This window comes from Colletotrichum graminicola, assembly GCF_000149035.1.
Source record: "Colletotrichum graminicola M1.001 genomic scaffold supercont1.5, whole genome shotgun sequence".
In the NCBI taxonomy this organism is placed as follows: domain Eukaryota; kingdom Fungi; phylum Ascomycota; class Sordariomycetes; order Glomerellales; family Glomerellaceae; genus Colletotrichum; species Colletotrichum graminicola.
In genome coordinates this window covers 538,443-550,434 of record NW_007361009.1, presented here as the reverse complement: position 1 = coordinate 550,434, position 11,992 = coordinate 538,443, and the positions used below count along the sequence as shown (strand labels likewise).

At 54.7% G+C, this 11,992-nt stretch overlaps 1 protein-coding gene across 1 annotated transcript; it reads left to right on the top strand.

Moving 5' to 3' along the window:
* Positions 1-8,426: 8,426 nt before the first annotated feature.
* Positions 8,427-9,623, top strand: GLRG_02520 (uncharacterized protein; the record flags this gene model as incomplete). The annotated part of the gene is made up of 2 exons (XM_008092529.1): positions 8,427-8,648; positions 8,721-9,623. 2 exons carry the CDS (start codon positions 8,427-8,429, stop codon positions 9,621-9,623), a joined length of 1,125 nt encoding a protein of 374 aa, XP_008090720.1.
* Between the last annotated feature and the right edge of the window lie 2,369 nt (positions 9,624-11,992).

Sequence of the window (11,992 nt, the reverse complement as noted above, 5' to 3'; positions counted from 1 at the left end):
TCCTCCGTGACGGCGGATGACTGATCGGGACCCATCGCAAAACACTCTCCTGATATCGACCCGGCTTGCTTTATGCACCCCTCCCCTGCCCAACCGGAAGAGAAGCGCCGACCGCCGCAGGCGAATACCCTTACGTCCCAGGGGGACACTCTCGTTCAAGCATGGATGGCGTGTCCGGGGCGTGTCCGGGGCATTGGTGGGGCGTCTATGGGGCGTGCGGGCTTGGGTCGGAAGACGTTCGGGGTCGGCGGCATGTCAAATCGCGGTGTGCCGTGAAGCGCCGCGGAGCGCCGCGGAAGTGACTAGCATCGTGAGAAGGGATTTTCGTCGAGCCCCCCCCCCCCCCCCCTACCTTCCTGGCGGTTGCTATGATTAAGCGATGAGGTATTTCTGGGCAAGTCGGATCTGCCCCGTGCGCAGCTCCAGAGGTCGGCTCAACCCGACCGTTACTGTGTAATGATAGGAGAGAGAAAAAACCGCTGTCTTGTGGGGGTCGTGATGCACTCACTGCGTGATGTGGTGATGAAATCGATTGGTTGACTCGCGCAGTCGTGGTCCGCCTTGGCAGCGACCAACTTTCCGCCCCCCTGCAAACCGCCAATCGTTTGCAAATCATTAGATCATTGTCATTGCATCCGACTGACATAGGTATTGCAGGCTGTCACTGCAGATCGTGGATCTGCCTCTTCGAGGGACAAGGCACAGCTGCGTGCATCAGGTTCCAGACTCCGTTCTGATCTGAGCCAAAGGCCCATGCGCCGCGGAGTGATATGACAGGTACGTAACATTGATTAATCCCAGGTGACAAACAGGCAGTTCATGCTTGAATGGGGGATTTGACGGCCCAGGGAAAACGAGCGCGAGTTGGGCAATGCATTCAAGCTCATTGGTGTGCTCTCGCTCATGGCTTTAATTGCATCTCGGGAACATCTCATTCGAGAGAAAGGGGAAGAGGAAAGATGTTGCCGTCCCCTGGGCCACCGGCGGCTCTGATCCTGTCGCCCAAAGTCTTGTGCATGGCCTGGCAAATGATCTTCATCGAAATTCTAGATGCGTCCCGGAGATAGCAACGGGGGAGTGAGTTCTCCACCTCCCCGAGCTTTTTCTCAGGCAAGGAGCCGGTGGCGTGACTCGCAACGCTGCTCATTCTGGTAAAGGCACGGGCTGTGCTCCGCTACCAAGCACACCAGCCCCTCGCAAAAGGTCTTCAATGAACAACGTACCTTGGCGATCGAGATGACAGGTATCTTCTAGGATAGCGCTGGCCGGAACAGAAACAAGGCAGCAGCCGGCTTTTGATTAGTATGTGACCACATCACTTGGCGCTTGTGCCATGTCGGCACCGTCGATGTCTGCTCCAAAACGTTGACCGTTACGGAATGGTGCTGTGTTCGACAAAACCTACGCTCCGTGTTGGTGGATCACGCACGGAATTTGTTCGTGCGTGCTTCATTGCCGGGCAGCTTCGGGATGGTGGATACCGTACGGCGCTGCGCGGGGGACCCCGTCGCCGGTGCTAGGACATCCCGGCGGCCCGTCGTCTTCGATTCCATAACCCCGCCCACGGCTCTTCGGGTCCGGGGGACCATCCAAGAGGAGAATGATTCCGGAAAACCCTGTTATTCCCAAAGCCCACCCCTTGCCTCGGCTGAAGAACAAGCTTGTGCTTTTGGCGGAAAAGTCGAGTGTGGACAGCACGATCATGCGCCCCAAATATCCACACGGAGCGGGAAGACGTGCAGCCCTGGCGCGTATCAGTCAACACGCGGTACTGAACGAAGCGGGACCATCAGAGAGGGGAGGGAGGGCTCGTCAACGGGAGCGAGGGATTGCATTCTGGCCGACGACCCATACGATTCGGAGCCGCTGTCCAGTACCTGGGGGTATACTATCCCCGTGTAACGCAAAGTTCCTCGCGGTCCAGGGGGTCGGGAGTAGTGCGGTACCGCAGTTGAGATGGGACGCCGAAACCCTTTTGGCAGAAAACGAAACGAGATCGAAACCCTCGATCCCGGGTGACGTCCTTCAACAATCTCGATACGCCCCATGACAGCTGACGCGCACGAAATCTCATGGCTTTACGATCTCTTTGCACATGACGCGTCGATGTCCAAGCCCGATACCACCACCCAGCCCAGCCAGGGGCGCATGAATCCATGAGGGAAAGCGTAGTAGGCTCGATGGAAGTCCCGCCAGACCGATAAAGGGGGGGGATGAACCGCCTTGTCGGGATAGGGATAGGTATTGCGTAGCGGAACGATCTGGAAACCGCGCCGACAAGCAATGAGACTCTCAGGCGGCCAGACGTCATGGAGAACGTGGTGGGTGGGGCCGAGTCTCGGGCTAAGGTGGAAGTTATGCAGAAGCCGAAGTCCGTTCTTGGGGCCAGAATGGCGGCGATGCCGTTTGATATCGTCACAGACGACTAATAGTGCTACCGGCGTTCACATAGCGGCATGCGCGACGGGCAGAAGGGTCGCTGGGTTATCTGACAGTAATACTATATTTATGCAGGGAGCAACCGACGATGTTGGAAGCTATACTGTGTGTGATGTGTAAGGTGCAGCGAGGTGAGTTGGAGCAATGTGTTGTACCGCCCATGACCAGGGAAAGTGGTAGGTAGGTCCTAGCGAGGCATCTAGATTCCGATCTCTTCCAAAGAAAAAAAAGAAAGAACAACCCCCCCCCCCTCCCCTCCCATTGAGAAAGAGCGTTTCGCGAACGATTGGAGGTGTCACGTGAGAAACTATGTGAGGCCGGAGTAGGAGGACAGAAAGGCTCCGATCCCGATAGTCGTCGTGGTGGATGGGAGTATTATGACAATGGCAGGCAGCCTTCTCCGGGTCACAGGAAAAGAGAAGAAAAAAGGCAAAAAAAAGGGGGGTGGATTACGGAGCGTATTGAAGGCCGAAATGCCGCGTTTGTGGCCGAAACATGGTTGCTCCAAGGGCCCGACCCGCTGATCAGCGAGGGATCTTGCGGGATAACTTTGTGCAAGTCGTAGACCGGACGAGGAGCGGAAGGCATCTGCTGGCCTCGCATAGGTACGCTATATCTGTACATGTACACCGTACCAACGGAGGCTGATCCGAGCCAACCCTAATCGGACCTTGGCCCTACGGAGTGGACTCTAGCTCGTTGACAGCACGCCGGCCACGATGAGCGCGGGCGAAAAGACGTTGGCCCATGGGGTCACAGACAAGGGGGCCGCGACGTTGAGTTCATCAGGGATCTGGGTTGACATGACGGGAGCGTGACTGGTGTTGGAGCTCAAGAGGGAACGCGTTGTAACTGTAAGAGAAGTCGATGGTCGGCGGGCGGTGATTAGTGATAAGACCGATGAAGCCCGGTAGGGCGGTCGGGTAGGCGGCAACGGGGGACGAGAAGGATAACGGTGATCAGACGATGTAGAGTAGCATCACGGTAATTAAGAAACGGCACTTGGAGGGGCTCAGTAAGACAGACCGGAGGCCAAAAATGTGCGGATGTTGTTGTTCTTCGGGTACGTACTCCAGCGGCGGCACAGAGTGGGGCATGTATTTGACAGCAGCGCAGCCGATTAGTCAATTGTTCGAGCTATCCGTACTTGGTCTGCACATATCATGTACCTGGATGGTTTATAGGTATCCGTATGCGTACCCAGGTGGGAATTGCACGATTTTGGGGCCATGCCAAGTGGTCATCTACAATTTAGTACGTACATATACGGAGTGTACATCCTACATAGAGGAGAATGGCCCACCAATACTGGCACATGGGCATGATGGAGACAGACCCGCGAACGACCTTCTAGAAGAATGAAAAGAAAAAAAGGAGAAGAAAATGGATGATGCATAATGATTTCACTCCTGCTGACAAAGACGTGGAAGGAATGGGTCCGTTCTGCCGGTGGTATTTCGCTCTTCGGTGACCCAGATTCGAGGCTCCGCAACGAAATTTTCTTCTCATGGGGTACCGTTTGAAGGGAAGTATTGTGGGATGCCGGCTTCGAGTTGTGTGATTGGAAGAGAAGGGGCGATTGATCGTGTCTACCTCAAACCCACCATCCCACTTGGTCCCGGCGACTAACTAGTCTAAGCTAAGTATTGTCCTTCTCCTGTGAGATTTCTAATTCATCCCGTGCTTAAGGCCGACGGGGGTCGGGGGCGGGGACAACGACAGCGATAGCCACAAGCACCGATTGAGTATCGGTTCGAGTTTGCTTTACCCGTGGTTGGGGCATGATATGTGTACGTGCTAAGGAAGGAGCACGCCATGCCAGGCTAGCCCTGGTAGTTGGTTCCCCTTCCCCTGAGGTGGAGAGAAATTTGTCAGCAGCCAACAAAACAGATGCAGACGCAGAGGCAGACGCATCGTCTCGGATCTCAACTAGAGCCGAGGCATGAGTCATAATGAGATTGTTGTGGTGTAACCCGTGTGAGTAGTAGTTCGGTTAGTGGCATTATGCAACGAGGCATTGTGTAACCTGCTAGCCTAACTAGTTTATCAATCTCTGTCAGAGTCCCGCACCTTCTACCCCGACGGATATAAGCATGGCTTGCATAAGCGTTATCCCCTTGTGCCCCACAGACCAACTCATAATGTTTACTGACAAATTGTGGGAGGTGCAGCTTCCCTGTTCACTATCACCAATCGAGGTAGGTGAAAGGTGAGCACCTTGCCTATCTCGGTAGTTTACCATATAACTGTAGTGGGGCAAGTACGGACACAAAGCGGGCTGTTCCTGATCCTTCTTCTCCAACCCCCTACGATACAATGTGTACTTGCGATGTACGTACCTGCCTCTCCGTCGTCTAGCTGGTCAGCGACGTTGTCCTTCTTTTCCCACTACAGAGGACGGATACCGACCTACATCTCCGTTGCTTACACTACCTAATCCAGGCCGTCAACCGCTCTTGCTAGGCAGCTACTCGCCCGCTCCAAGTGAAGCTCGCAGCAGGTTGAGACGTCACCGACTACCATGGCATAAACCTGACCTGTATGCGGACGCCGTTCGGATCGAACAGAACTTCAATCACCTTTGTCGGACTTGAGCTATAAAAGTACACCCTCCCCGATCATTGGGGATCGACCACGAACAAACAAACAAACAAACAAACAAACCTTGCTGCCTCGGCGTGCTACAGAATGGGCGGCTCTAAAGCGTTGGCTTTAAGTTAAACTTTATTGCTCGAAACTGCACGCCGTGATGTCTTGTGCGCACTCGGACGGTGTCATAGTATCAGATGGGTTTGATGGTAGCCACAACCGACCAGCACGATCCTGCCGCATAGTGTAATTGCGCCGCCCACGAGTTTGAACTGAAGTTCCTTGCCCCGCCCTCCATACCTGTCGCGCTACAGCAAACCCTCGTGGGCAACGCCGTCCACGAGCTTCGGCAGAGTTTGCGGTCAGGCACAAGATACCTTCCATGCAGCTCCCCGAAGCATCACGAACCTCGACCTAATCGGGGGGGGGGGGGAAGGGTTAGTAGCAACCAGGCTTTGTTTGGCACGCACCGACGTCATGGGGGTCTTTGCCACGGAGCGGTTTAGGATGACACAAAAGTCCACTCGCCACGGCCATCCCACACCAGGCTGTCGGCGCCCGTCGTTGACCTAAACGAGCAAGTCCCTGCATGGGAGAAAGCTCGGCCATTCCCTGACGTCTGTTCCCCCAAACCCGTTTTGCATCCAGCCGGCTCGAGCCCTACCAGAAAGAAATGCCCCTGAACATGCCCTCTCCTCGACGACCTCCCTCCACCAGCCCAGACAGACAAGAGCTGGTGGACCCAACCCAGCAGTCATGATTCATCAAGCCTGGCTCCCTGTCAGTTTGAGCGAGTGTGGCCTCCCACACAGGGACCAACCAGGCGTATCAGCAACACGTGATGGAGTCTAGCTCTTGGCGTCATCAATCCAGATATGCCGTGTCACGGTCCGTGGTCGAGAGTCTAAATCCTCACCGACGCCGTCCACCATGGCAATATCTGATGGATTGACAACAAATGCGCCGCCAAAAGTCAATCAGCCCCTCCCCGCTCTCGGCGCCGGCCTCATCAACAGCCCGTGGACTTGTCGTACGGGAAGGCAGCTGACCCTGATGCTACGGTCGGCGGGCTCGCTGAATCCCGCCGAGTGCACAAGGGGAACTAAAGTCATGAGCAGCAGGCTAGGTAGTGGGATGGATGGATTGACAAAAGGTAAACCACCCCCTTGGCATGAAAAGCAGAGCGAAAGCAGAACATTACGGCGGATGGCCAACCAAGTACGGACGAGTGGGGGGATAGTTTCGGCACGTTTGTGTCACTCTCAGCTTTTACAGTGTGGTTTTTATCGATTCAAACTGTACGCCATGACTATCGTGTACCTGTGCAACCTCACGAGGGACAGCCTCCAAGTTGTATCTTGGAGTCGCCCTCGACGCGGAATTCAATGTGTACGCCATGTTCCTTCTCTAGTGCAGCACAGCACGCACGCGTACTTGTATGCATCTGGCTTCATTCCTTGGCCCTGTCACCCATGCAAAGCTTACTCACTTTGTCGGGGACCTGGCAACCTCCACGCCCCATGTACTGTCATGTATTACCGGTCCCCTGCCTTGTCCCTCGACAGCACCATTACGAGCACAACCCACTTTAGTGAGGCGTAGACTCTTTGTCGTTGCATAGAGATGACCGTTTCGTTCCGTCTCTCCAGACTAGACAGACCCATTGCTAACATGATCGCAGCATCATGTCATGTTTCGATCATGACCGTACCAGAATTGCGGACGGGGAGAGTACAGTTCAATATAGAATATACCTTTTATAAGTATGGGATTCTATTAGAAGGTAAGTCAAGTTTGATGCAGTGCTCTGTACTCTGTACTGCTTACCGTAACCCAACCCCGAGGCCGATTGTCTTTCCTGGACGTTATAATCGAGAGGCTGTCTTATCAGATGTAGGTTTCTCTTCAACCGGGCCGCCAACGTGCTCAATCCCGCCGACTTCGAAAGACGCGTCCACCCGCCCCTTGTGGAAGGCATTCATCTTATCCACATCATCATCTCATCCCATTCGCACACACACACAAACGACAGCTAGGCAACCGTTTTGCTACTCACTCCAAAGGGTCTAAAATCCGCCCGACTTCGATTACCAACGAATAAGGAAAGAGGGGATCAGCAACCCTGAAGTACGTTCGTTGTCCAAGAACAGCCAGCACACTCAGTGTACAATTGGTGCCATAAACCGGGTCGAGGGGCGCCGTCGGTTCTGCAGTCAGCAACCCGCCATCATATCATATCAAGGGCATATACTCCGTAAGCCATACATACATGAACCCCGGCACGGCTTTCAAATCGCGCCCTTTCCCCATCTTTCTGAACTCCGCTGCCGACTTTTTCCTTCCAGACGGCCAGTTCACCAAAGGCTGCTGCTAGCGCGCCGCTACGACAAGCAGGCCGCACGCCACCGGTATAACCTACCTACCTACCTACCTACCGACCTAGGTAGGGTAGGTACCTACCGGTAGGGTACACACATACTTCAAGTGCCGTCTCGACACCCAATGCTACGCATGGTACGAAAGTACGAAAGTACACGCATATACTCGATTGAGCACAAACGGAACCAGGATCCCTACGCAGTCCATCCCATTCCAGAACTCACCGGGGCCCGCCCGCGCACTCGGACATAAAGACGTCGCCGACCGTTAATGCCAGACCTGTGGTCAGCGAATCCACACCAGCACCTACTTACTACCTACCTACCTGCCCTGCCTGCCTGTATCTGTATCCGCACCCACCCATAGCCTCTTGCAGGTAGCTGTCTAGGTACCTTCGTACAGTACCAGTACCACCCGCAGGATACCGCCCACCGTCCACGTACACACTCACACACACACACACACCCACCCTGCCCTGCCTAGCATTGCGAGCGGCCAAACTCTATCAACCACTGAAGCTTCCGTGGCCATTATTTTCATTTGTGCATCGCATAATCTCACGCGCGCGCGCGCGCGCACAATAGACGCACCCCGTCTACCTGCCGACGACTCCCCGTTGTTGTCGACATTAATAATTTGCCCACTCCCTGCATCCCAGTACCTTGCTGTGCTGACTTTCCCGCCCGCTTGACCCTAGCACCGTGTACTTTTTTTTTTTCCTTGTGTCATCCCGACTCTCTCGACCCTCCTGCTAATCCCTCCCAAAACTGGGCCCTTTTTTCGCTCTCGCTATCCGTATCATATACTCCGTACATACTCACTTACACGGCACCCATCTGCGTGCGTCTCACTCACACACACTTATATGCAGTTTGCCCCTCGGTCTACAGCACCACTGACCTCCTCCACACTGACATCTCTCCTCCATTCTCTGTCTGCACCACCTCATAACATATACCCATCCATCTATCCATCCGTCCATCTGTCTAGACAGTCTATATACTACTAGTCCCATCACAATGGGAAGCGGTCTACCCACTCCTCCCTTGGAGGACCAGAAGCCGAGAAAGAGCCCGTCCAGCTCCAAGTCCATCAAGCCCAACCGCCACACGGCCAAGCGCGCCAGCCCTCACAACGCAACGCAACAACATCACGACCACGCCGCCCAAGGCATCCATGCCGACGGTCGCCACAAGAGAGTATGGAAGGCCTGTGAGAGGTGTCGTATGAAGAAGACCAAGGTGCGCTCGCTTCGCTGCCTACCCTCGACCTCACAACCACCCCAAGGCTAACCCGTTACACCACACATCTAGTGCGACGGAGAGTTCCCCTGCAAAAGGTGCAAGGACGACGGCCTCGTCTGCACTGCCGGCATCCGCAAGAAGACGGAATACAAGCAGCTCCCTCGGGGATACGCCGAGGTCCTGGAGCACACCCAATTCGCCCTCATCGCCACCGTTCACAAGCTCTACTCCATGGTCAGGAATCAACAGCAATGGGACCTGGGCGAACCCGAGCTCAACGACAGAGGACAGCCCGTCATTCACAACATTGCCCAGAAGCTGGGATGCATCCGCCCCAACAGCGACATGGATTTGCCCGTGCACTCCGTCTTCCCCGAGGACGAGGCCGGCTTGGCCGAGCTGGCGCGCCAGTTGGAAGACCACCAGAAGGAGCGCGACGTCGAGAAGGCGATGAAGGCCGAGGTCGACTCTGCTTCGGGCTGCGAACGATCGGACCGCGCCAGCTCCTCCGAGGTCGACCACTCCGAGTTCGAAGCCGACTACCGCAAGGCCGTGTTTAGCAGCCACAACAACAACAACAACAACAACAACCCGATGACCATGTCACCGCAAAGCTTCTCCACGGGCTATACCGACTTGGACGTCGACTCGGCCGCCTCGCCCATCGACCCGGCCGCCGCCGCCGCCGCCGCCGCCATGTTCCAGCAAAGCCAGTCCCCGCCCATGAACACATATCAGCAGCCGTGGAACATGCCCAGGCAGGCGATACCCGCGCCGATGGACCTCGCCCAACAGTTCTTCCAGCACCCGGGGGCCCTCGCCGGCATGGACATGCTGAGCCAGGGCCTCGTCGAGTCCGAGTTCGGAACCATCAAGCCCCACGTCCTCAACTGCCCGAACCCCGAAGTCATGATGGGTATGGGCGACCCGATGATCTACGGAGGCTATGACGGCGAGCCAATGCGGCTTTAGGCGGGGACCCGGACCAATCGGTACTTTCAGGCCTTTGGGCAGTTTCTGCATCGTCACGGATTTATGAGGTACAGAGTTTCCATCTTTCTTGTTTTTTTTTGGGTTTCCGGTCCGGGCGGTGGCATTGGGCGCAAAAGAACCGGGGCAATGGTTTGCGTTTATCTGACTTTTTTTTTTTTCTTTTTTCTTTTTTTTTAACGATACACCACGAAGGCGTTGCTTTTCTGGTTGGGCAAAGCAAAGCCCCCCCATCCTTCCCACCCAATCCGCGAGACGAATGTGGCGGCGCGTCGGGGCGTTCAAGGATATGGTCTTATTCATCCCCTTTTTTGTCATATTTTTTCTGCTCTTTTCGTTTCCAGTGATGGGTGTGGGGAGGAGTGCTTTGGTCGCTGAGGAAGCTTAATCATGGCCGTCGAGGACCCGATGGGAAGTGTAGAAAACGAAGCCTGGACGAAGGAAATGTTTGGGGGGATGGTGGGCTGGTGGGGAAGGAGGGCCAACGATACCATATGTTACGACGAACCGAACCCGATGCGCGCAACATACAAATCTATCCCATTGTACAAAGCATTCTCTTTTTTCATTGCACATTTCATGGCCAGGTTCAACAGCCAGTCCGCTGCGCACATAAGGTTTTGCCCTTTAACCGCGCCCCTCCTCTTGTCACCCCACCCCTTGCTTACCTCTCTCTCTCTCAAAACGGACACAGAGCTTGCATAAGGCTAGGTGTCAAAGTGCATTAGCTTTATTTCTATTTTATTCATTCTCTTTCGGAGGTGCGTGTGTGTAGACAAGAGAGAGAGAGAGAGAGAGAGAGAGAGAGAGAGAGAGAGAGAGAGAGAGAGAGAGAGAGAGAGAGAGAGAGAGAGAGAGAGAGAGAGAGAGAGAGAGAGAAGGGGGGGAGGGAATGTACCTAAACCACCACTCATCAATCAAAAAATGAACTTAATTGACCCTTCCTTTGCCAGCGAAATAAGATTCTGCTATGCCTGATGGAGGGAGATTGCCGGCATATTGGCAAGGGGAAATAAACAGACGCTGGACCCAAAGGCTTCCCTCGCCGCATCTCTTCCTAGGATTTCATCATTTCATTTCATTTCTTCCTTCCTTTCTTCCTTTCCCGTATGGCAATCACACTCGATGAACCGTTGCAGCAAGGGACGTAACCGAAGGAAGGGGGAGCGTTTCCCCCGGCGACGGTGCGCAACGACAAAAAGAACGTACACGCGTACATGCTACGGTATCGGGCCAAAGTTTAACCCCATTGTCAAGTACCACGCTTGGAAAACGGACAGGAGCCAGCTCCGTTGCTTTCGTCGCTTCTCCTTGGTATGCGCGCGCAGCAACGGCAGCAGGGCAAAGAGGGAAAGGGGGGCGCGGAGAGGTGCCAAGGACGGTTTCGAGCGAATGCGACGCTCAAAGTTAGTTCTCAAGCGGGGGGGGGGGGGGGGGGGCCAAGTGATGAGCCACGGGGGGAGGTTTCCCACGTCACGACTTTGTTGCAAATCATCTCCAGCCCCCTCAGGGCAGGGGGGGAGGTGGACGCGGGCGAACTATCTCTCCATCAGATCATCATGAACAAGCCACCAACCATGCAGGCAGGTAGGTATTGAAGATGCGGAAGCGCAGCACTAGAGGATGTGTTACGGCGAAGGACTATAAAAATAGCACTTAGGATCGATGACAATACGACTAGGAATAGTTGCGGCTACGGGTTGGTTCTCAATGATCCCAATGGCTCCATAGTTCCGAGCCGCAAGAGTCGTCAGGTTAATAGGTTTCAGGCAAGCGGTCTCAAGGTCGTCCTATGTGTTACCCCTGTCCAAGCCATAGCTTGGTCATATGAATCGGTCTAGATTCTGCCAACGGAAGTACGACCGTACCTGTTCGAAACGACTTTTTCTTGCTAGCTGTAGCTCGCGGGTAGCTCATAGGTATTACAAATAGAATGCCCTCCGGCTGAAAGTCCGCGTCGGGATGACTCGTGACACATCATTAAAGGGCTCACCTTCATTTGCTTGATCCAAAACAGTGAGTAACTTGTGCGATCTCCTGGTGGTTGCGCCCACCCAAAATCGTAATCCGTACGGACCCAGTCGAGACGACCCTCGTATCGTCTCTTGAAGGTTCACCCACGCGCGACGAGATTTAGGGTTCCGAGGGTTGACTTTGTAATGCGCAGTTCGGGAAGGTAGGGGAGCTACTAACCTGGCCCGATAATTGGTACGTCAAAACTAGAGCGAGTCCTACTTAGGAGTGCAGGAGTTGCTAGCACACGACTTCACTAAGGCGATGGTCAAACTCCACTGCACCCCGACGGTAATTGCGTGTTTGAAGGTATACACTTGACAACCTCTCTTTGGGAT